The sequence below is a fragment of the Hetaerina americana genome, unplaced genomic scaffold, assembly GCF_022747635.1.
Source record: "Hetaerina americana unplaced genomic scaffold, ioHetAmer1.1.p SCAF_1, whole genome shotgun sequence".
NCBI lineage: Eukaryota > Metazoa > Arthropoda > Insecta > Odonata > Calopterygidae > Hetaerina > Hetaerina americana.
In genome coordinates this window covers 32,221,412-32,243,619 of record NW_027286069.1, presented here as the reverse complement: position 1 = coordinate 32,243,619, position 22,208 = coordinate 32,221,412, and the positions used below count along the sequence as shown (strand labels likewise).

General features: G+C 40.2%; 1 protein-coding gene across 1 annotated transcript in view; it reads right to left on the bottom strand.

The window, feature by feature from the left end:
* The window catches only part of dpr1 (defective proboscis extension response 1), a 1,065,831-nt gene that overhangs the window by 39,037 nt on the left and 1,004,586 nt on the right, over nucleotides 1-22,208 (bottom strand). Inside the window, exon 3 of the mRNA XM_071587742.1 lies at nucleotides 1,781-1,991. Within this exon, the coding sequence (XP_071443843.1) occupies nucleotides 1,781-1,991 (211 nt within the window). The remainder of the gene's footprint in view (nucleotides 1-1,780; nucleotides 1,992-22,208) is intronic.

Sequence of the window (22,208 nt, the reverse complement as noted above, 5' to 3'; positions counted from 1 at the left end):
CATCTTCCCATTTCTCCATTTCCCTCCTCCTTTTTTATCTCATCCACCCTCCTTCTCCCGCAGATTCTCTCACTCTCTCCCTTAGGCATTTCCCTCATCCAGTTCCCATTTTTGTCATCATTAGTGCCATTTCCCGTCGTCCTTCAGGTTCCATTTCAACGCCAACCCCGTCGACTTCATCCCTTCCCAGGGATCCCTCCTCCTTGCTCTTTCTCTCCGTCCCCGAATACTTTCAACCGTAATCATCGGGTGGCAGGAAAGTATCTAATTATGGAGAATCTATCTGGCATTGATTAGCGCTTCGGGTCCTTTACAGTGCCGCGTTCTCAACCATCTCTCGTGCCCTCATTAAGCCCGCCGAAGGCATGAGTGTGTTTTATCCTATTTATCAACACCGTTCGGCACTCACCTGCTCCGGCGAGAATCCCTCAGATTTTTGACTCCTCTTTTTGTGAAGCGAGAGCAACCTTTCTCAAATACGTCCAAAATCAACGCCTCAAAATTTAAACGAAGGATCAAGGGAGGATGAAATTTTTTATCCTTGCGGCACATTAATAAAGACGAAGTTTGATCAATTTACATTCTCGACGTTTCCCACCCGGGAGTCCTTTCTTCTGAAGTCCCGAAGGGCTAATGCTAGAGAGAGCTCCTTGGATATTACGTGGCCGAACTGGTCCTCTGTGAGGAAAGAATGTAACCTAAAATATGACTTGGTCGGGGGTTTTTAGGCGGAGATCACCGTGGAAAATCGAATTTCTCGAAGGCGGACAGATTTAAAAAATTTATTTTCCTGCTTTCTTTACATCTCATTCGACGCATGATACTTCGGAGCTCTACTGATTCCATAGAAAATCTACCGGCTTTTGGAATTTCCATTGAGGTCGACCTCCGATAAATTAAAATTTCAAGTCATCAGATGCAATCATGATGCGGTTTAATTACAGAGCGGCTCTATTAGCAGGGCGTGTGGTATGTCCATTTGTAATTTAACGCGCGCATTAGCCTTTCCCAATGGAACTGTGGAAGAAAATACATTTGGTCTAATGATATTCCATGTGACATTTAGCGTGGGCACCAAAAACTGTTTCGAGAGGATCTCGTAGCTATATCTTAATGGAACTTTGCTCAATAATTTCACTCAGTGAGGTTGGATGTGTTTAATTGATATTAAATCAAATATTAAAATGAGGGATCAGATAGGCCAACGGCATTTTATGGTAAAATAAAATCCGTTACTTTAAAAAACTATCACGCAGTGGCTTTCAATGAAGGATAGTTTCCCGAAAACATGTTTTGAAATAAATTCGCCATGCATACGCTATGAATTAAAGAAATGAAAAATTAATTTTGAAATATCAACTTGCCACATAGATTGATCACTGCAATATTTTCGTGTAAAAAGTAATTAACAATCCCAAAATTGTTCTCAACTCATAAATGTAATCAATAAAATTATTTAAACAAAAAGGATATTTGAGATTTTAATCAAACTCTGTTTCTACAAACACACTTCCACTTTGAAATACAGAAGTAGAAACTATTTCACCACAAAAATAATAAGCACATGTATGGATGTACGCCAAGAAAACCACAATTCTCTTTGAGTTACCAATTCTTCTCGGAGGCCTGACGAACGTCATTGCCTCGGTTTTATCCCATCTACCAGTTCCGCAGTCCTGCACTTGTCTTTTTTAAAGCAATGTTAACTCCCTCTCCACTCCTACAGTATACTATATTCCACCGGTGGAGGTCGCTTGTTATAAAAACATCACGCACTCACCTATCACGTTGAGCCGGAACGCGAGACTCATCTTGGGCTCCGTGTTTACTTGGCACTCGTAGATTCCCGCGTCCCTCTCCTGTGGGAATTTGATCTGTAGAGTCCAGTTGTCCGATCTGTCCGGCCTGATGACCTGGAACCTGGCGTCGCTCGTGTACGTCAGGATGCCCGCGGTCAGGATGTGCAGGTCACGCTTTCTTATCCAGGACACCTGTTGGGTGAGGAGAGAGAGAGAGAGAGAGAGAAGGGATTATATTTTTTTCAGCATGAGAAGGTACGGCCGTATGTAACAGACACGCATTGATGCTTCCCCCCCCCCTGGATCGATGCACTGGGAGGGAAACTGAAGTTGATTTGCCCGCGACGGAGGTTTGCAAACGATCCGGGACAAATACGCGACGCTGGTTTTAACATTCCCGGCAACAGATGCACCCGTGGGGGTTGAGGAGGGTTTTAGTGCTTTTGCTTAGAGAAGGGGAGACTTATTGTGAGAGGTAAATATCCGGTGACACTTCGAAATCAAAGACTGGCATTTCCACACCATTTAATCACCGATTGAGGAGGTTTCATTTCTCACGGAAGATTTAAAAAATCTTTTAGCCTTTTAAAAATTGAAAGCAAATATTTTCCGATAAAATCTAATTCAGATAGTTAAGACGATCCTGTCATTATAATCATAATTAAGATGTCATCCTGTGTCTAAACGTAGAAATAGTATAGGTTGAATGAAAATAGTAGGAAAAAATCGGTTAAACGAGTTTTTAAGTCCTCGGGAAAAGATGTGGTCGCGTTATTTTTTCAGTTTAAGTCCTGGAAGAAGAACAAATCATTGGTTCATAATGCATTCTCCTCATTATATCCCGAAGAATAATTAGTTATTAAGCCACTATGATGTCGTTTTCAGGCGAAAGTCTTTTATGGTTTCATCTTAAAAGACTTAAGACCTAAGTAATAATTGGTTTATATGCATGATAAATCATACGTATTAACTTCTTATTCGCTTCGAAACGTAATTGATGAAGTCGTAAGAGTAAGTTGGAGTAATTGATTCACAAGTAGACACATTGAAATAATAGTTAAATATTAAAATTAACAATGAAACAGGTCCCATCAAAGAAATATGCTTAATGTTAATGCTATATTCACATTATTAAAAGTTAAATGTTCCAAGAGAGACTGATAAATATAGCAAAATATTGATTGATATGACCATATTGCTCACTGTTGTCATCACTTGAAACATCAAAATCATCATCATTCGGGCATCGAATTTGATGTCCAAATTTCTTGTCCTTAAAAATATTCTCGGAAGGTAAAGGGAAGACTGAGAACAAAAGAAAAAATTAGTTTTCGGGCATGAGTAATTTCTCAGCAATATTTGTATAGGGAATCGAAAATATAAAAAAATATCAATTTCAGTTGACCTTTTTTTTATTTTCAATCCCCTATACAAATATCGCGGGGATAAATTTCCGAGGAGTTCAGTAATTGATTTTGCGGAAATATTTTTGACAGTTTTGATTATTCATCAACAGTCCTTTCAGTAAATTTTGGTGGTTAAAAAGTTGATAAGATGTTTTTTCATTTTCTGCTGTTGAATTCCCGGTCAGAAATTCGAAATGAATAATTTTTCGGTGAGATTTGGTGATGCACGTTATCAAATTCACATTATCACGCCTACGGCTCATGAAACAGTCAGCCACTCGAATATTTAGCGTCATTATCCGCTCATGCGAGGTACTCGTTAAATTAAAACGGAATTCCATGGTCATTATTCAACGGAGTCTTTAAAGAGCAAATTTTATTGAAATATTTACGGGGTTTTTGTGTTGGAAACCCTGAGCAAACGCACGGGCGGCTGGGAAACTGAATTTTAACGCTCACTGCTTTTCCATGCACTCTGAAATGGATCCCCGGAACCTCTCATTTGATCTTGCGCGAGAGTAATTAACAACAGTTTTCAGGTTTCATTTAGTAATTTCTCGTATTTTGTTAATTATCTGGCGAGGGGTATCATGTTGTAAAAAGCAAAAGGGAGCAAAAACTGCGGACATTGATCGGCGACCGACCGGAATCGACGTAGCTTAGAAATAACTTCTAAATCTCGGCTTGATGGCGTCGTTTGGATTGTTATTTTATTATTTTAAAAGTCCCGAACTCAATTGGGTCCGCTTGCACGTCTTCTCACGTGAGCAGACCCCCCAAATAACTGGCTGACCACGTCAGCATCAAGGCTAAGCTGATAAGGGACCCGAAAAACAAAAGAGTCTGGAGGCAGCGGAAAAACCAAGTTAGCGAGACACATCGAGAATCAGACTGGGTGCTAGAATAGCGAGACTAGTGCTAGAGAGTGGATTAAACAAAGCATGAGAGAATGGTATTGTGTTTCCATGAAAGAATGCTCAACTGTTTTAAATATGGCCTTTATAGCCAAAACATTTTCAGGGTCCATTTCGTGATTTGGAGAAACTCATTTACTTCACGTATCGAGGTCATTTGGGAAAAGGCAAGTGGAAATGTTCACCTATATCTTATAAAAATACCACTGGTAAATTATTATTTGACTGTTTTCTTCATATATAATTGCCATAAATTGAACAACCATTCTCTATGGTTTGCGCGTGTTTTTCAAAGAATCGAGGCTAGAAAGTATTCAGTAAATAAATAGGTTTTCTGACCTGGAATGTATAATCCTTATGTACAGTATCATTAAAAAAATGAGTGATTTATTTAGTTAGAAAAAGAAAAATGAGTCTCGCTAAAATAATCACTTCTATTTTGTTTATTCCTAACCAAGGTTAAGTATGCCGATTGCATTTATAATGATCAACACTTTTATAATAGGAATTGAAATCAGTAATTTACCTCATATTCAAGAGATACGCTTCCAAATAGACTCTAAGGAGTAAATGTATGAGTTCCTTCCTTTTACAAAGGGAGATGATTGCTAATAATTACATAATATTCCTTCCAAAAGTGTCTTTCTCAAATCTTTAAATATATTACCGCCATTTTAATCTACCTCTCCACTCTCTTTCTCATAACCTTTTCATTTTCTTGCCAATTCACATTACTGCTTCAATTCTATCAATCATAAAATGCTAAATCACGACCAATCATTTCTTTTCCTAGCCCATTTTCACATTTTGACAGTATTTTTTAATGACACGTAAAGAATCATTATTTCAGCTGCTTGCCCCTTCCAAGCTTAGTCAAATTCAACCCGCATTTAATTGCTATTGAATAATTATTCATATCTAATTCTTTTCGAAAGTATTCTACATAAGACATTTATTACAAAACGCTAGGTAATTTGATATTTTTTATCTTTTACTCAACATACCAGTATTGAAAATTAACTGGACCAGTGAAATGTATCTAAACAAGTAGCTTTCGTAGTAATGAAACTCGATGATTATTATCTCTTCCCTAAAATCTCATAAAACTAGCGTTTTTTATGGTGATATATCGTATGTAGGTATTACCACAACACAATCTCACTGATCCATTCCTGAAATTGATTTTTTTGTTTATCGGCGTCCATAATGTCATTAGAATAGTTACTAAGATTTAAGATTAACTTTCTTCTTTTAAAAGCACGCACGGTTTCAAAAGTGCTTAATTTTCCCCATTATAGACAAAAATCCCTTTTTAACAAACTGCTGCGTTAGCGTTTTATTAATATTGGATATAATCAAATTTTTATTTAGAAATATCCTCTTAACTCCCTCCTAATAAACCTACACGGAAAACTATTCTCAGGCAAATATTAATATGTGAATTTTCACTCATTACCTTTATCATAAATACTTCAAGCAGTTGCAATATGAAATACAATTTTCATATAGATTGAATTCTTTCGTTGTATTTTTGCTCATCTTAGCTACGTTACAAAAACTCCAAATTAATGACAATTAATTCAAAAGTTGGTATGTATTCATTATAAACATTTGATTAGATATAATTGAGGCAAAAAAATTACTGAAAGGTTTGGATACTAAGAATATTGGCCACTGAATGAGAGACTACCGACAAGAAATAAGTAGATTCATTTTATTACATTTGCTAGTATCCACATCTGGTGTTTTTGGAGAGTACTCATGAGTGGTTAGGTATTCCGGGCACGAGCCTTCCTCTTGGTTTCTTGAAAAGATATAATTTGAACTTTGATCCAAAAACAAATGTTGAAAAAATTACCACTTCAAATAAATTTACAAGTTCATACCTGCAATTATTTACATATTTATTAATTTAAATATTAATTACCAAAAATATCATGCACTATAAAGAGGGTGGAATAATTCCAAAGATTTTTAAGGCCTAATTTTTGATTGGCGTTAGGAAAAAATTGGTGAAATTACTTTTCCTTCTAATGAAGATCAACAATTAAATCCTTATAAAAGTTCAACGTGAAAGGCGTTGAACATAAAACGTTAGTTACAGGTAATGCACAGTTACAAGGCACCACGACTTCCTATAAGATATATTAAGGGATTTCAGAAATCATCACTCCATAAACTATCTAAATGGAATATTACAGACCTAAACTTATTTTGAAACAAAGAACTAATCTAATGGGGTGCTCATAATAACATCTTATACACTGCTATGAATACTGACTCCGAAGCGGAAGTAGATTCCTTCACTAATGAGTAATCGTTGTAATAAGATGTAACGGCATCTCAATCGTTGCATCACCTAAATATCAAATAAATACCTTCTGCTATGTCCATTTTGGCCTTCTCCTGACAACTTTGGAATCTGAAGCCCTAAAATATCACCAAATAACGATAAATAAGGTTGCTACGGCTAACTTTCTAGGCCACTGCGAAGAAGCGTAATGTAGCATCCTGCTTTTAAACAAGATCTAGGTTGCTAACTTGGAAGTACTCATCAACGAAGTTTGCATCGATAGCTCTCTAAGGAATCTTCTTGACTTCCGCCTAGGCCAATGTCTCACTCCTAGGCAGCACCTTCATGTGAGTAACGACTTTTGCAGTTTTCGAGTATCTCCATGCTTAATGATAAACCCGAACCGAGCTGATCCAGAGGTAGCGTTTTCTATGGTCAAAGATTATGAACTTAAATAGCTTGAGATGGAATCATTTACAAGAATTTTGATGGGATTTAAAAAGTAGGGAGTAGTATTATTTACAATCTGATGAAATCCATCTCAGGTAAAATAATGAAAGAATTTGTCACGCATTTGTTTGCGAAATATTGCGTCAAAATATCTCATAGTTTATTTTTAGAAATTGATTTGATTATAGCCAAGTTTTATTTTCATTCAAATAAACGGCTATGTGAAGATGTGGAGCGTTTGAACGAAGGAAACTATTTTTTATTACTACGGTTGAAATCAATAAAAAATTTCCATTTTCTATAGCATATTCTAATTTCAATTCAGGATATCACAATATTTCCCATGAAAAATAATAAAAATAGTTTCAAAAACACCTATGCATGATCCTGAATATTCTAATTATTCGTGAATATTTCTTAAAAAAACTACTACAATTGGGAGGATAATATCCTTAGATGTTATCCAATTACAGCTTTAAACATCTTTGCAGCGCTTAAGACTTTCGCAAGTATATCAAAAATTATATCTAATAGATAATAATATATATCATAAAAATATATATCATAAATAACATATATCATAAAAAGGTGTGTAATGCAAAAAAGGTCTTAGATGAAAGTCCAAAAAAAAAGATTTTTAATGGAACCTAACTACGAATGGTGGCAAACGAAATAGACGAATATGAGATTCCATCATTAAAATTGCATATTGAAACCCAGTTACTTTGAATAAAAAAGTTACAACATTCAGAGATACATACAGGGATTTCTCATAAATACCTGTATGAGAAATATTATCTTCCAAAATAATAAAAATTATTATTTTTGGAACCCTTTTCAGAATATTTTATGTTTGGCGTGGGAAATTTATGTATTAGAAATCCTCGGGAAGGATACTCGAGTTCACCAGCTAGAATAGTTTCGTCGTAGGAGTCTCAAATTAGTGCATGGAGCATAAGGATTTGTAAGATATTTGCGATAGTGCCCTCTAAATCAGTTCCGCTGAGGCAGTCCACGTCGACTCTTTTTGAGGCCTGTGACTCTAGAGGCATAACATCTTCCCAGGAGCACATTTTTTCCACCGTGCATTTCGTCATCTCGAGGCAATACTGTCCCGCAAATATTGAACCCGGGTCGGATATTACGACTTCATCGACTGATAGTAAATATGCAAACGTTATCGATCGTGTTCACTAGTTTACATTTAATAGCTTAGCATACAAGGTTTACACATGTAGAATATATATGTTTGGGATCGTGAAAACCTTTATGGAGTTCACATTATGTGAAGTGTTTAAGAGACATGTAAATTCGGCATTATGAAAGTAAAAAAGAAGATTTTCAATTAAGACAACCCTATTCCGAAAATCTTGAGAATAACGGTTTATGAAATAAAAATCTGATATAAAACATTAAGTTGTATGACGGTGGTTTATTTCGTCCATCCACTTATATAAGGTTTAAAGCAAATTTCACTCGTTCCCTTGTATTGGAAAAGTATTATTTATTGAAAGTTTAAATAAAAACGAATTAAATTAAATATTTATTCAAATCAAATCACCTAAATTCTCCATATCTGGCTTCCCATTGTTTAATGAATGATGAATTGAACTTTAATTCTATCCCATAAATATTAGTTACATACTGAACTATTTATTTCTTTTGCTAAACATATTATTCTGAGTTGTCATATGTGTGATTATACTTTCTGTCCTAACTCACGTTGTCTAATGTCAATGAGTTGGATTTCGGTAACTATCGTAAACATTCAAATGTACGGAATATGTAGAATATACGCCAAACTAATGAAAGAACGAGAGTTTTAGGGTTAATTGGCCTTATTCCTGGGGAAATGCGGTGGCGATGGAAATGGTTTTCGATATGTGGGATAATGTTAAATAAATTTCAGATTAAAAGACAATGAGCGATCTTATAAGAATTTTATCTGATATAGATGTTAGGAGATCACTTCATAGTTTGATTCCTCTGCATCCCCAATTGATTTGCATTTCAAAGAAAATAATTTTTTAGTCCTTATATTTTTATTTAGCATTAATTCAAAAACAATACTTTTTGGCCTTTACAATGTACAGTTAATGATAATTTTAATGACAACGGAGACAATCACAACCAACCAAGCCTACGCTACCATGTTGGTGAAGGAGATCCTCCTAGGCGTATATAAAACCCGCGACTCCTGGGTTGGCAGTTGGGGACGTCACAGCCGGCTAGGTTAGAAGTTTACACCTTTTACCAATGTAAAACAATTGCCTCGATATATATGTTTATATGTATGTATATATATATACACACATTATATATATGTTATATATGTACATACATATGTGTGTATATATAATTATATATATGTATATCACACAAAAAATCATATTTCATATATATATACATACATACATATATATGCACACACACACCGATTCAACGCATTCTCGGAGTTTTGCAACCCTTATCCATTGTCATTCCACTGCACCCGCCTAATCATACATATTTATGTGCCCTCACTTGTTTTTCCCGAAGCATCGATTTTACATCGGGTGGTGTACCACCACCATCGTCTAGAAACATGTATAATTTCAGACACGCCCCCACTGCTAACTGTGGAACACGTAAATGCTCCGAAAATTGCCTTTCAAATTCAGGAGGGACGAGAAATAGGCCAACATGGCGACAACACGACTGCAATACTTGTCGAATGTGCTTCACCCTGAATGAGAATCATCGCTATTGGGATTCACTCGTATGCCGCGACATCTGTAATGCCACCTAAATCTTCATCTCTCGGCAAATCCACGGGAATCGCTCCTGCCACCCTCTCCTCCTCACACCACACACGCCTTCAGTCCTCCCAATCTCACCCCACCTTCGGCCTGTACGTGCATCACTGTTTCCTCACCACACACTCTGCTTTTCGTCCTTCCCGCGCGAATTTTTGATCACGTTCGGGGGTGCCTACGGTATTTTCCTTTTTGGGAATGTTAATCCGTTCAAAACCTCATCTATTAAGTGCTAAAGGGAAACATTTTTGAATAGGGAAGAAAAAAAAACAGTTTACGCATGCAAATAAAATAAATTTCAAATTATTATTTATTATTTTATATCTTCCTTTTTTTCCGGCGGACCTAACCCGATGATTCCGAATACTGCACTCGGAGACGGGGAAAAAGTATTCGACGCATGGATTGCGTTAATGAAATTCCGATTTGATAATTTATCACGGTCCATTGAACCAAACGCCGTAGCTTTATCAATAAACGCATTACTATTCATCTCAAATTTTTTGACTGAAAAAATGGATCGGATTTTTTTATGCCAACATCAATACGACGAAGTTAGCCCGTGCAGGTGCTATTTTGAGAACGTAAACGGGATGGATTCTTTTCTTTAATCTTTTTCACTCCGGAAATATTGCCTACGGCTGAAACTCCTATCCTTTGAGGTCGGTACTACTAAAGAGAGGATCTTTTTCATATAGCCTCCGGTGCTGAGAGCTACAGCGTACATAAGTTTGACTCTGAACTTTAGTTGAGGTTATCAGAATCTATGCATGGTATTGAGGAAGGAAGAAAGAAAGTGAGGGGTTCAGAGTGGGAAAAACTTATCATGTGGTGTTACATTCTATGAAAAGGCAATCAAAGGAAATAAAATCAGAGAAAATTACTTCTATTTCATGGATATGAGCCATCAAGAAAGAAAGAGAAATGAGTAAATTTAGTACTTTAAGTCTCCTCTTTCAAGGAGAAATTTAATACTTAACTCTTACTTCTCTTACGATGTAAATTTACTGTATCGAATAAACCTTAATTAGCTAGCCCTGGCATCCTAATGCTAAAACTAAGCAACCAATAATTAACTGGAGTTACCTTAGTTCTATCCTCACTCAGCTTAAAATTTTATTTTTAACAATCAAGTGAAGATGTCAAATTAAATATAAACGTTTTAGTTAAGTCGCTATATATATATATATATATATATATATATATATATATATATATATATATATATATATATATATATATATATATATATACATGTATCAATCATTTAACCATATATATCAAGACTTTTTTCAACATTCGTACATTTTCCAACGCATTTATAACCATTAAAAACAGTTTTAGAAACAACGATATAATCATAATAATGGAAACAGAGATCAGATAAGTTCATGAAGTTTAAATTAGCTCAAAAGATATTTAAAATGAACTTGAAAATACAAAGAACACTTGAGAGTTTGACATTTTTTATAATTAAACATATTTATAGTTGAAAAAATTAAGCCATTTTGTAAAATATCATATCAAAAATATATGCCGCACCTGCTTATAAAGAGTATAATGTGTGTAGTTTATTCAATTAAGTTTTAGAAAATTTTGTTAACATCCTTCCGATTTAATGATTCACGAAAAACAAGAAATCTACACTTTTAGGAAATATTCATGGATTTTCATTTGTAACTTAGATAAAATATGAATAGGCTTGAGCATCAAAATGCCATAAAGCGCGACTATTTAAGATTCACTTAAGGTACTAGGTTAGGTACCATTACAACGAATAGTCAGGAATAGAGGGTAATTCTTGAACTTAAAACTAGTGAATATTCACCATTTCTCTTTCTTAATATGTAAATGATATCCTGTTAAAATTCCATTTGATAAAAACACTTCCTTTTAATGGAAAAAGGCATATTTTATTTTATTACACGAAAAACGGAGGACATGCTCACATCAAATATCTCGGATGCCGGAGAAGGAGGAAAATAAAACGTTCTAAAATTATCATGCGGAAGAAACGCCAAAGCGCTTTAATTATTGGCCCCGGTTATTTACGCGTAAAGTGGAAACAGTTAAAACCCACCCACTACCGACAAGTAACGCCCTCACGCCTCCTTCCCAACGGAAACACCGCAGTGTGCCCCACCCTTAAATATCCCTCTTAATTCTCCCCATTCGCCCACTCACCCTTCCCACAACAACCGAGGCCATAACATCCTCCCCTCCCCGGCTCGCCTCCTTTATTCACCCTGCCAAGAGATTCCCTGTGAACCGCCTACCCTTGTCTTCCTATCGTACCTTTTCCCTCCCTCCGGTCGGATATCCTCTTCCTACTGTCTCACCCGCTGCCCTATGCCGCCGCCACCACCGCCGACCAAAATATTCTGCCTAATACGCTTATGCTACACGCCGTGCAAATACGAGTATGTTATGCAGAGCAGTGTAAACGTCAGGATGGTTGACCGTACAGTGTGAAGCGTGGTGAAGGAACAGGAACGATGGAATCTGCTGTTGCTGTTAGGGTACACGCGAAGAATAAATTAGGAAATGTTACGCTCACCTTATTACGATTTATGATGCTATGTCAGTGATTAATTTAGTAATCATTTGCATTCTTGGCCAGAATTATAAAATGAAAACGTTTAAAAGAGGATTAATGTTCAATATCAGAAAATTTAGTGCTGCTTATGAAATATTAACAATTTTTACCGTTAATATTTTGATCATGAGCTTTCGAGTAAAGTTGTCTCATTTTAAGTTAAGCTATTGAAAAAAAATGCAAATTATTTAAATTAATTATCTGTTGGGATAATGAAATCTGGGAACTATAAAATACATGAGGCCACAATTAACCGGAAACACGGGTTTACTGAGATGATTCACGTTAATGAAAAGACATTATCACCATTAAGGGTTATGGAGATGAGTTAGTTGTCAAGGCTGCGTTACATGACAACCATTAAGTAGACCTTGCGCTGAAAATGACAAATTATCTCCTTCTCCACCTTCTCTATCTTGATCTATGATATATAAATTCTCGTTTGATTTGCTGAGAATTTTGGAGTACCAAGGCCTTTTGCTCTAACAACTCAAGGTTTGGTAATAATCATCATACTTTAATAAGAAAAATTATTTGCCCGTAATTATAAGAAATCGGAATTCTTTGTTGAGATTAGAGCCGGAGGACAGTGGTAATGAGACGTAGGTAAGGCTGAATTCTGAAGGTGCGGCTTGGACGTAGACCAATAGTCCGTTCCAGGGATCATTATTACCGAAATACCAGTGATGGTAGGCGTATTTTATTCAATCATTACAAATTTATATTAATTCAAACAAATCATACGCATATAACCTAAAATTTAATATGTTTAGTATTTTAAAATATATCAGTCTGTACTGATATTGTCAACATAAGAGTATTCTAGCTTCACATACATAAATTAATATTCGCGCGCATGATATGCACTGAGCATTAATGTAAAATTAAATGTTAAATATTATTCCTGATGACGGAAAAGAAAATACTTTGTTCTTACACATATATTTTATTGTGTTTAATAAAATATAAGTGGAAGAACAAAGTATTTTCTTTTCCAATATGAATCTCTTCGACAAAGTGACATCTCAAACCATTCTATTATTCATTATGCATATCCTAAAAATATTATTTTCAAATTATTATTTAAATTTTACAAAATATCCTCCCAGGTAGGTATTTTTAGGTGGTTTATCGATAAGAAAACCATAAATCGCGTTATCATAACGCGATTATATAGCGTTATATAGTCGCCCACATATTCCAAGAGACAAAAGTTTTCCTCTCGAGTTTTATTGCTACATTTATTGCTAATTTCCTCAGTATACCAAGATTGATAATCAATCACACTTTGGTCATGATTGAAAGGCTTAAAATCTAATGGATTTTAACAGTCAAATCAGTGCAAATGTTACGTGATTTTTACTTGAGAATCAGCCAGTTTGTAACGAAACTACAAGAATTTTAAAATAGACAGAGGAAAATTATCCGAAGTCATTAGCGAGCCAAATTTAGAGATGGAAACGGAGACGGAAGGAATTGGAGAACACCTGGAGCTGGAAAACCTGAAAGCGTCCGTGCGGGGAGAAGGTTGTATGGCGTGTCCCGACGAGAGGCCATTTAGGGAACCAGGAGAGAGAAATACCTTTCCTTTCCTCTTGTTCCAAGTTGACCCCCACACTCCCCTTCCATTTCTCTCTCATCGATGGAATTTCGACTCATTCGACGATACAAACCGATCCAACCCATCAGCGGATGTGCCTCGCTATCCAGACCTCCATTAGGCGTGGAAGCCTATCCCTCCTTCCAAGACGAGCCCCTCCGTCCAATCCATCCCCCCACACCGCATCCACACACACACACACTCCCTCCCAGCACACCCTCCATCTCCGACCACCTTCATGTTCTATCCTCTCCGCCGCCTTTCCCGATCCGATCTCGGGAGCGACGCATCTCTGCCCGACTTCCGCCCCGGCTTAACTGGCTTATCTCTCCCTCTCCCCTCATCCCGCTCCCACACCAACGACATCCCTTTTCACATTCATTCCCGCCCCTTCCCCTCTTCCTTCGCCTTTCACCTCCATTAGGCCTACCAAGCTATTCCTTCCAGCTTGCCCGTCCTCGGAGTCATTACCTCCCCCTGCTCACCCCTCTTCTCTGCTGCCTCTACTCCTCCACGAAAACCCACAGCCCCTTCGCCTGTATTAATCTGATATGCTCCGATCGTCCAAAAACCCCCTCTCTTCCTCCTTCTATTCGATTCTCTCTCTCCAATGCCCTCACCTAAACCCTCCCGTACTCACGACTCTGGGGAATATGTACCGCCTTCCACCCCCTCTCCCTATCGCACACCCATCGTCGCACTCTCCTCATTAACGGATTTCCTTTTCCCCATTCCATCCAACCTCCCTCCCTCTCTATCCTCTACACCCAGCCCCCCTTCCACCACCACGAGCTTGCAAAGGAGAGCCGCCACGACCCCGACGCTTCAAAGTGGGTTGGGGTGATGGTGGTGGCGGCGGAAGGGATAAGAGGTGAAGAGGACGGAGAAGAAGGAGAGGTTGAATCCCCCTTTTACTAAAGCCTTTCCAACAACCTCTTTCCATCCACGACCTCTTCCTCTCCCCCACCTTCAGGATAGGGGAAGTGGGTGCGACGTTCGTTCGCAATCCCTGTCTTATGACCCCGGGTCGAGCCCGTTCCCACCGTTGATGTACCACACCTCTCCACCCCCCTGCTTATTCCTTGGCCTTCCCACTAAAACCAAACCCTAACGTCCTTCCCTTGCACACATACCTCCTTGTATCTCCTCTCTGCCCCATACACGCTCCCTCATCCTTTTAGCCTTTTTCCGTCAAGCGTTCCTCACACCATCGCAGTCTTGACCCCCCGCCGGGATCACTTCCCACATTAACGCCATTATACTCTCCAAACACATAAACACATACACACACATTCCCTCGTGTTTCCTTGTCTCCTTCCTTCATAATATCTCTTCGCCCACGCTCTTCTTACCCTTCCGTCCTCCATATTCACTTTTCCCCGAGCGACACCTCCAGTGGTCCGAGCGCGTCACATGGGGTGTGAGTGGGCTATGGGATGAGCGGGGGAGGATCTAGGCGACTTCCTTGCCCTCACTTACCTCTCCAGCTTAATGCTCCTCTAGTTACCCCCACCCTCCTTCCCGCACTCGCTTGACCTCTCCGGCCCACCCTCTCGCTCTCCCCTACCCAGGACATCGCATATCCACCATAGCTCGGACCGCATTCCCCACCCTCACACACACCGACGGGAGCCCATACTCACTGGTACACGAAAATACACCAATGAGAATCCATATATACACGCTCCTACACGAACACACACATAGAAACACCACTTCCTCACTCCCCGCCTCACCTTTTCAAGCTCCCAACCTGAACCAAGCCGGCATTTTTGAAATTCGAGGAAATTAAGCCACTCCCCCTAATGCCCTTCTTTCCGCATCCCCTCACCCGTCCTCTTCCCAGTCCCCTCCCCTCCAATCCGTTCCTGGTCCCTTCCCCTCCCAAACCCGTACCCTGTTCCCTTCCCCCCCCCCCCCCCACGACCCTTATTCCTCCGCCGCAGCGTCCCCCACGAATGCGCCCACGAACTCCGTCACACCCACCCCACCCGTTCCCTACCCGCCGACCCAAATCCAACCCCCACATTAGCTTCACATCCCCCCATCAGCGGTCTCTGCTTCCTCCCCTTCTGCCATCTTTCCTTCACAATCCCTTAGCTTCAAATACACACCTTTTTTATTCCCCCCTCCCGCGTACTTCTTCCCCTTTATGTCCTTCCGCCACCCACGAACCCCTCAACTCATTTCCCTCGTCATCCTTCTGACCCTTCCCACCCTATTCTCTCTTTCCCTACCCCCTCCATTTTACCACTCGACCAAACTCCTTCCCCTGCTACTTTAATTCTGAAGGTGAGGCGTTTTAATAGGCTCTTCTCACTTAATCCATTTCTTCGCAACAAACCTTTTATCTCCATTGCCCTCCAGAGATCTTTAATTTAATATCCTTCACATTCTTTCGAGTCTTAAAGGCCGAGTAAGTAGCTTTTTAACCTAACGAGCACGATTGGTTGGGAGTGGGCAACGGGAGGAGAGAGGGGAAATGAGATTGAGAGATCGCCGAATAACATTCCATGTCGTAATAATCATGGTTTTTAGATGATTAGCTCGGGCCCAAGTATTAACTCCCCGGGAGTTTAAGACCCCGGACCGCGAGAATTGGTTGGGTGAGAACGAAGGCGGGACTGTGGAAAGGTCGGGCTGGTTTAAGGAAGGGGTTGCCAATTTTAACGGTCTCTGCAGGGGTCGACGTCTCCTCGTTACTTTTGCTGCCGTGGGACCGCGGAGGGAAAGGTATCTTTCGTCTCCCTTGGACGCTGGATCATTGCCTTCATCATCATCATCGTCTCTCTCAGCAAATAATATCCCGACGACCCAAGGAATTCTTATCGTTAAAAGAGAAAATGGTTTTTGTGCGGGATGGTGGAAAACTACGCGTCGCGGAACATCGGAAATGCCATGCAGAAATAATGCTCTGAGGTTAAAAAAAGGGTGCTTAGCGGACGGAATCAGGACATGAAAAAAAAATTTGTCGCAACTCAAGAAGAGGAAGATAGAGCAAGAATCACCACCACGGTCACGGCACTTTTCCCCCTCGAAGGAGGAAAGGGAGAAATATTCCAGAAAATTTTTTTTCTCTCTGAAGGTCATTGAATTTTATCTTTCTGTCTCTTTTTTAAAAAATATTTTTACGAGAAGGGAAAATGTTGTTAACATTCGAGAGAACGGGAGTTCGCAGGAGAGAATGGTGGTCCTATTCCTTAATATATTCACGGGCGACGTGGAGACGCTCTTTTTAACATGGCAGCCATTCAGACCGATCGCGCGCTCCATACCGCTTCCCTCTCCGTTCGACTCCTTCTCAAGACTATTCCGATGAGAGCAGTGAATTTGGGGAGCACATGGCATCCGCGGTGCACGGAGGGGGTCATCAAACGTGCGGGATAATAATATAATTCCGCAGTCGGAACCGTTGCGCACGAAGATGCCTCTATCCACATTCCTTTTATTCCCCTCTTTAAGCACCCTGGCCCTTTCACCTCTCACCCTCCCATCATTTACTCCCTCCTCCCCCCGAACACATCGCTCCATTCCCTTCTCACCCCACGAAAACCTCTCGCTCATCGCTCTTCGCTTGTTATAATCCCACTCGCGCGAACACACGATCTCACACGCACACACCTATACGCGCTCGGCCCCTCTCTCTTCCCTCTCCCACTCTTCCCACATCCCTTCCCTAGACCCACACACAGGCCCTTTTCACACATCACATCCAAAACCCCTCTCCCTCCTCGTCTCTTCCATCCTCCCTCCCCAACCACCTCCTCGGGCCTTCCACCCCCGTTCGTTGGCACTCGCAAAATGGATTCGACGTTTGCCTCGGGGAATACTCGGTGTTATCCAACTCCCGAATTCACTGCAGCTGCTCCCGCAAATGATGGCGAGAAATTGAGAGGAACGGTGGAGAGAGAGAGAGAGATAGGGGTGGGGGTTGGAGAAAAGGGTTCATGGGTGGGAAGAGTGGATAGGCGAGAGAGAGGGTGCATGAGTGAGAGGGCAAGGGAGAAGGGGAGGGAGAGAGAAAGAGATATGGAGAGGTCGACATATGGCTCCTTGGGAGGGGAAGAACATCTGGGAAAGACGATGAGGGATTTTATCAGTGGGAGCGAATGAAGCGAGGGAGGTGGGGAGGAAAAAAATGACGAGCAGAGAGGGGGCGATAGAGGGGGAACGGAAGGGAAGAGAGTGAGAGAGTAATGTCAGAACGAGGAGGAAAAGAAGGGTTGTGGGTGGGGCTAGGAGAAGTGCGTGTGGTTTGGAGGAAGATAAACGGAGCCGCGTGAACGGGCGGGGGTTGTGAGAAGAGGGGTTTTGTAAAAGGTGGGAATGGAATAGGTGTGTGGCTGAGCGAAGGAAATTGGAGAAGGTGGCGAGGGCTGGGGTGGAAGGCCGGGAGGTGGCTCGGGAGGAGAGGAGGACAGTTGAGCTTAGTGGATTTGAAGATTAAAAAGTTAAGAGGAGAAGAATCAGGATCGGTGAGAAAAGATGGGGCTCTGCAAAAGGGAATAAAAACTTCTGTCAGGTTTCAATAAAATAGTTTTCTGAATCTAAATTTAGGTAGATGCAGTGATACATGCAGAAGAATCCCTAAAATATTTCGTCATCTGCGTTAACTATTGAAATGCGGGGGAGGGGGGATCAAGCTTAACTCAGTTACGTTCTTAAATTCCGAAAAATATTCTCTCTACTTTCCTTCGTTCCGTCGAATACCTTTTCATTTCCTCCCACTATATCTCTTGCCTGACTTTCTCCCCTCTATCGCGGCTTTCTACATTATACCACCGATCAGAACGCTCTTCATCCTTTTGTCTGAATTATTTTGTATTTGTCCAAACACCCCCATCTACTACGCCTACTTTTAATTGTTTATGTGATGATATTTCCTTCATTATGAGCCAAGCTTTTCGCAGTTTGAAAACAATGCACTTCAATACCCCTCTCCAGCTGGTTAAAAACTCTTTTTTTATAAAACCACTTCCTTTTTCCGTAAGTGTCTTCTGTAACATTTTACACGACGATCAACTATAGGGAAGAGAGGAATGTGCACCTGTGGCTGAATTAAGTTTCGAAATCCAGGCGAAACAACGTACTGCAATTTTAGCCTAAAAATAAACAGAAGTTTGCGTCACCGAAAATGCAGTGGTTCACGCGCATTTCAACTCCGACGGAAGGCTTACTTTTCGCATTCTCCGCATATTCAGACATTTTCACCAATTCAAAACTGACGCGAGGAACGCGTTTTAGGGAAAGACTTGAGATGTAGGCACTGAAATGATTCCTCAGAGAATGGCATAGATGTATACAACCGCAGAATAGGAACGGAGGAGCAGCCGGGTCGCTGGTGGGAGGAGGTCTATCTCCGCGCCCGCGGGCGAAGGGGAGACCGTATCAGTGGGATAGAGATCCGCGCGGTGCGGAAAATTAGAGGTGTGAGTGAGGGCACGGGGAATAGATGGGAAATGGAACGTTTGTGTGTGTGCGCGCGAGGAGAAGAGATGCGTGAGGGGTGGAAAGTGGGGAGGGGGGGGGGGGAAAGGTGCGCGGCGGAACCGGGGGTGGGAAAAATGAAATTTGAGGTATGAGTGTCGAGGTAGAACGTGGGGAGGAAGAGGAAGAGTAAAGAAGAGAAAAAAACTGCCACATTTACATTTCGGTGTCAATCTTGCCTCTGGAGTAGTTTCATAGCACCCGAGCATAGAATTTTTCGCATTTGTTGTACGACGAATAATGTGTGGCTATAAAGGGATTGTGCTGTAACGTTTCGTCGGATTCACGTTTGCCTCCTTGCGATTGTGAACTGGCGGAGTACTTCCTCGAGGGAAAAAATATTTTGTTGAGAGGTTATCTTTCTATGGATTTATTTTTTTCAATTCTTCGTTATTGCAGCTCCCGTTTTAAATGCTCGCGTGAGGGATTGCGGAGGCGTTCTGGGATATAAATAAACGATCCCAGGTGCGTTTGTTTCGGGAAACATGCTGACACCGGACACGAATCCCTCTCATACGCCTAACTGGTGGGTCACGTGCGTCAATAGATGGTGTGCGGTAGAGCGGTTATTGCTCGCAGGTGAAAGGTGCTTTTAGCAAATCGTGCCGTTCGCAGAAAACGAGGGAGGATCAAAGTGAATCATTAGAAATATCCGCCTGCTCTCATTTTATCCGAAAATACCACAAATACGCTATATTTTGAGTTATTTTTAAAGCCTGTACAAAATAACAACATCCTGTCATGCACATATTAGAATATTCAGATTATTATAATCTGTATCTCGAATTTATATTGATCAGCACGGTATTCATGGATCAAAGCAATAACCATTGTTCCGTACTTGATGGGAATAAGCGCCTATGGAAAAGCGGTTAAATGGCTAAAAAATCAAATGTAGATAAACGTATCTAAAGGTGACAAACACCCATTAATTTTCGCAAACAGCTATAATTTTGCAGTTCAAACTCTTGACGATATTTTCTTTTAGTCAAAATGATGGCCATTATAAATATTCATTTCATATCACGATATTTTGCAACATTATTCAAGAGCATGCAGAAGAAACAACCAGTTTCGTTTCCTTGAATATTATGTTCCAAGAATAAAATGCCAAATGGTATCCTTAAAAAAATGATGATTAGTTCAGCAGTAGAAATCCCATGTAGTCATCATTAATACGAAAAATAGCTAAGTTAAGTGTTAATCTAGCTTTTAAAACTGACAAAACATTCAACCGTCAGACAAGAAAAAACGAAATTGTAAAAGTTATATATTCTGATGGAATTTAGCATCATAAAGCATAAGACACTAGTAATTCAAAATGACTTAGTTAAATGGAGAAACTATTATCATTCTTTAGCGAATTGAAATTATGGTCACCATCGAGACAAGCGCCCGCAAATTATACAAATGCGGATCAGAAAAAGGCCACTTTTGAAATTAAATTCTCGGTAAAAAAATTGCATTCCTCTGAACTTAAACAGCTGAAATTTTCCTTCTCCTGTCCATTTTTTTTAATCCCTGATATTACAGGAGAGTTTTAACGAGGAAATTTTGAATGCTACAGAAACTATAATCTTCTTTCAAAATTTCTGCTGAAATCGTGCCATCCGCTGTAAGGCGCGAAGCTCTTAAGCTCTTTAGTTTAGCAAAGCTTTTAAAACATTTTGGATCCAATTCAATGTAGCTAGTGAAATGCGCCTGGGTTACAGACTACCTAATTTGAATGCTCACAGAAGCACGCAGCTAGTACTGCTGCTCATAATTGCTTCCTTGTCCCTATTTGCTAGTATATCCAAACAGATGTGCATGATATTAGGAAAAATTATTCAATTCCCATTAATCAGTGCCTTTAAATTTATATTTACAGTAATCCAATGATTTTGCACCACCTCACCACTGCGTCTAAAGCCTTTTAATTCAAGTTCAAATAAGCAGAGACTATACATGAGTTTTAATACTTCGACCATTCCATGAATTTAAATTCATTTAAGGTTCACTGATCGGTCTCTTTTACCGTCAGCCTCTTTATACTACAGGGCATAAAAGTGCTGGAAAACGATTCAACTCTTTTATCAAGGGGTCCGATCGGCAAATAAATGGCGAAAATCGTGGGCGCTTTCGAAGAAATTGATCCTTGGAAAAGCGAGAAATATTCGGAATTTGATTGCTGCGTGCCGAAGGCTATCTCGCCTGTAAAATTTTACGGCGGCAGATGGATTAAGCTGGAAGAAGGGTTAGGGGAAGAGGCGCGAGAGCGATTCCGCGTGAATAATAATTTAAAATGCCTCGAAGATATTTCAGAGAGCCGAGAAGGAGGATGTTGATTGTGAGGTATAATAAAGTTGATGATGTTCTCCCCGAGACGGATAAGAGAACACGATGAAGTTCGTTCTAGCCGGGAGGGGAGTAGGACAAAATTTCTGTAAGATTTAAAGGAACAAGTAGTTGAGGATACCCCCTAAGTGTTTGTCTCGATCGTATTAACTCAAAAGAAAGTTTTCCGGATCTCCAGAGACGGCGGGTGAGAGGCAGTTAAAGGGTGTGTGAGGGCTGGAAGGGAGGGAGTGCGAGGAAGAGCGATAAGAAGCGGAGGAACGCGGATATGAGGGAGGGTGGCGACGGGATGGGAGGGGTGGAGAGGAAGGAGGGGGATTAAATAGTGAGAGAAGGGAAGAGTGGGTTGGGGGGGGGGGGTTTGAAGAGGTGGGCAAAGTCAGAGCGGCGAAGAATTGGCTAAAAGCTGAGGCTTATGTTGTTAAGACTTGAAGTTATCCCAGAAAGTCGGTCTGTACTTTTATCCCCCGGCCCACCATCATCATCTCTCTCTCTCTCTTCCTTTCAATTTCTCTGCTCTCGTCATTTTTT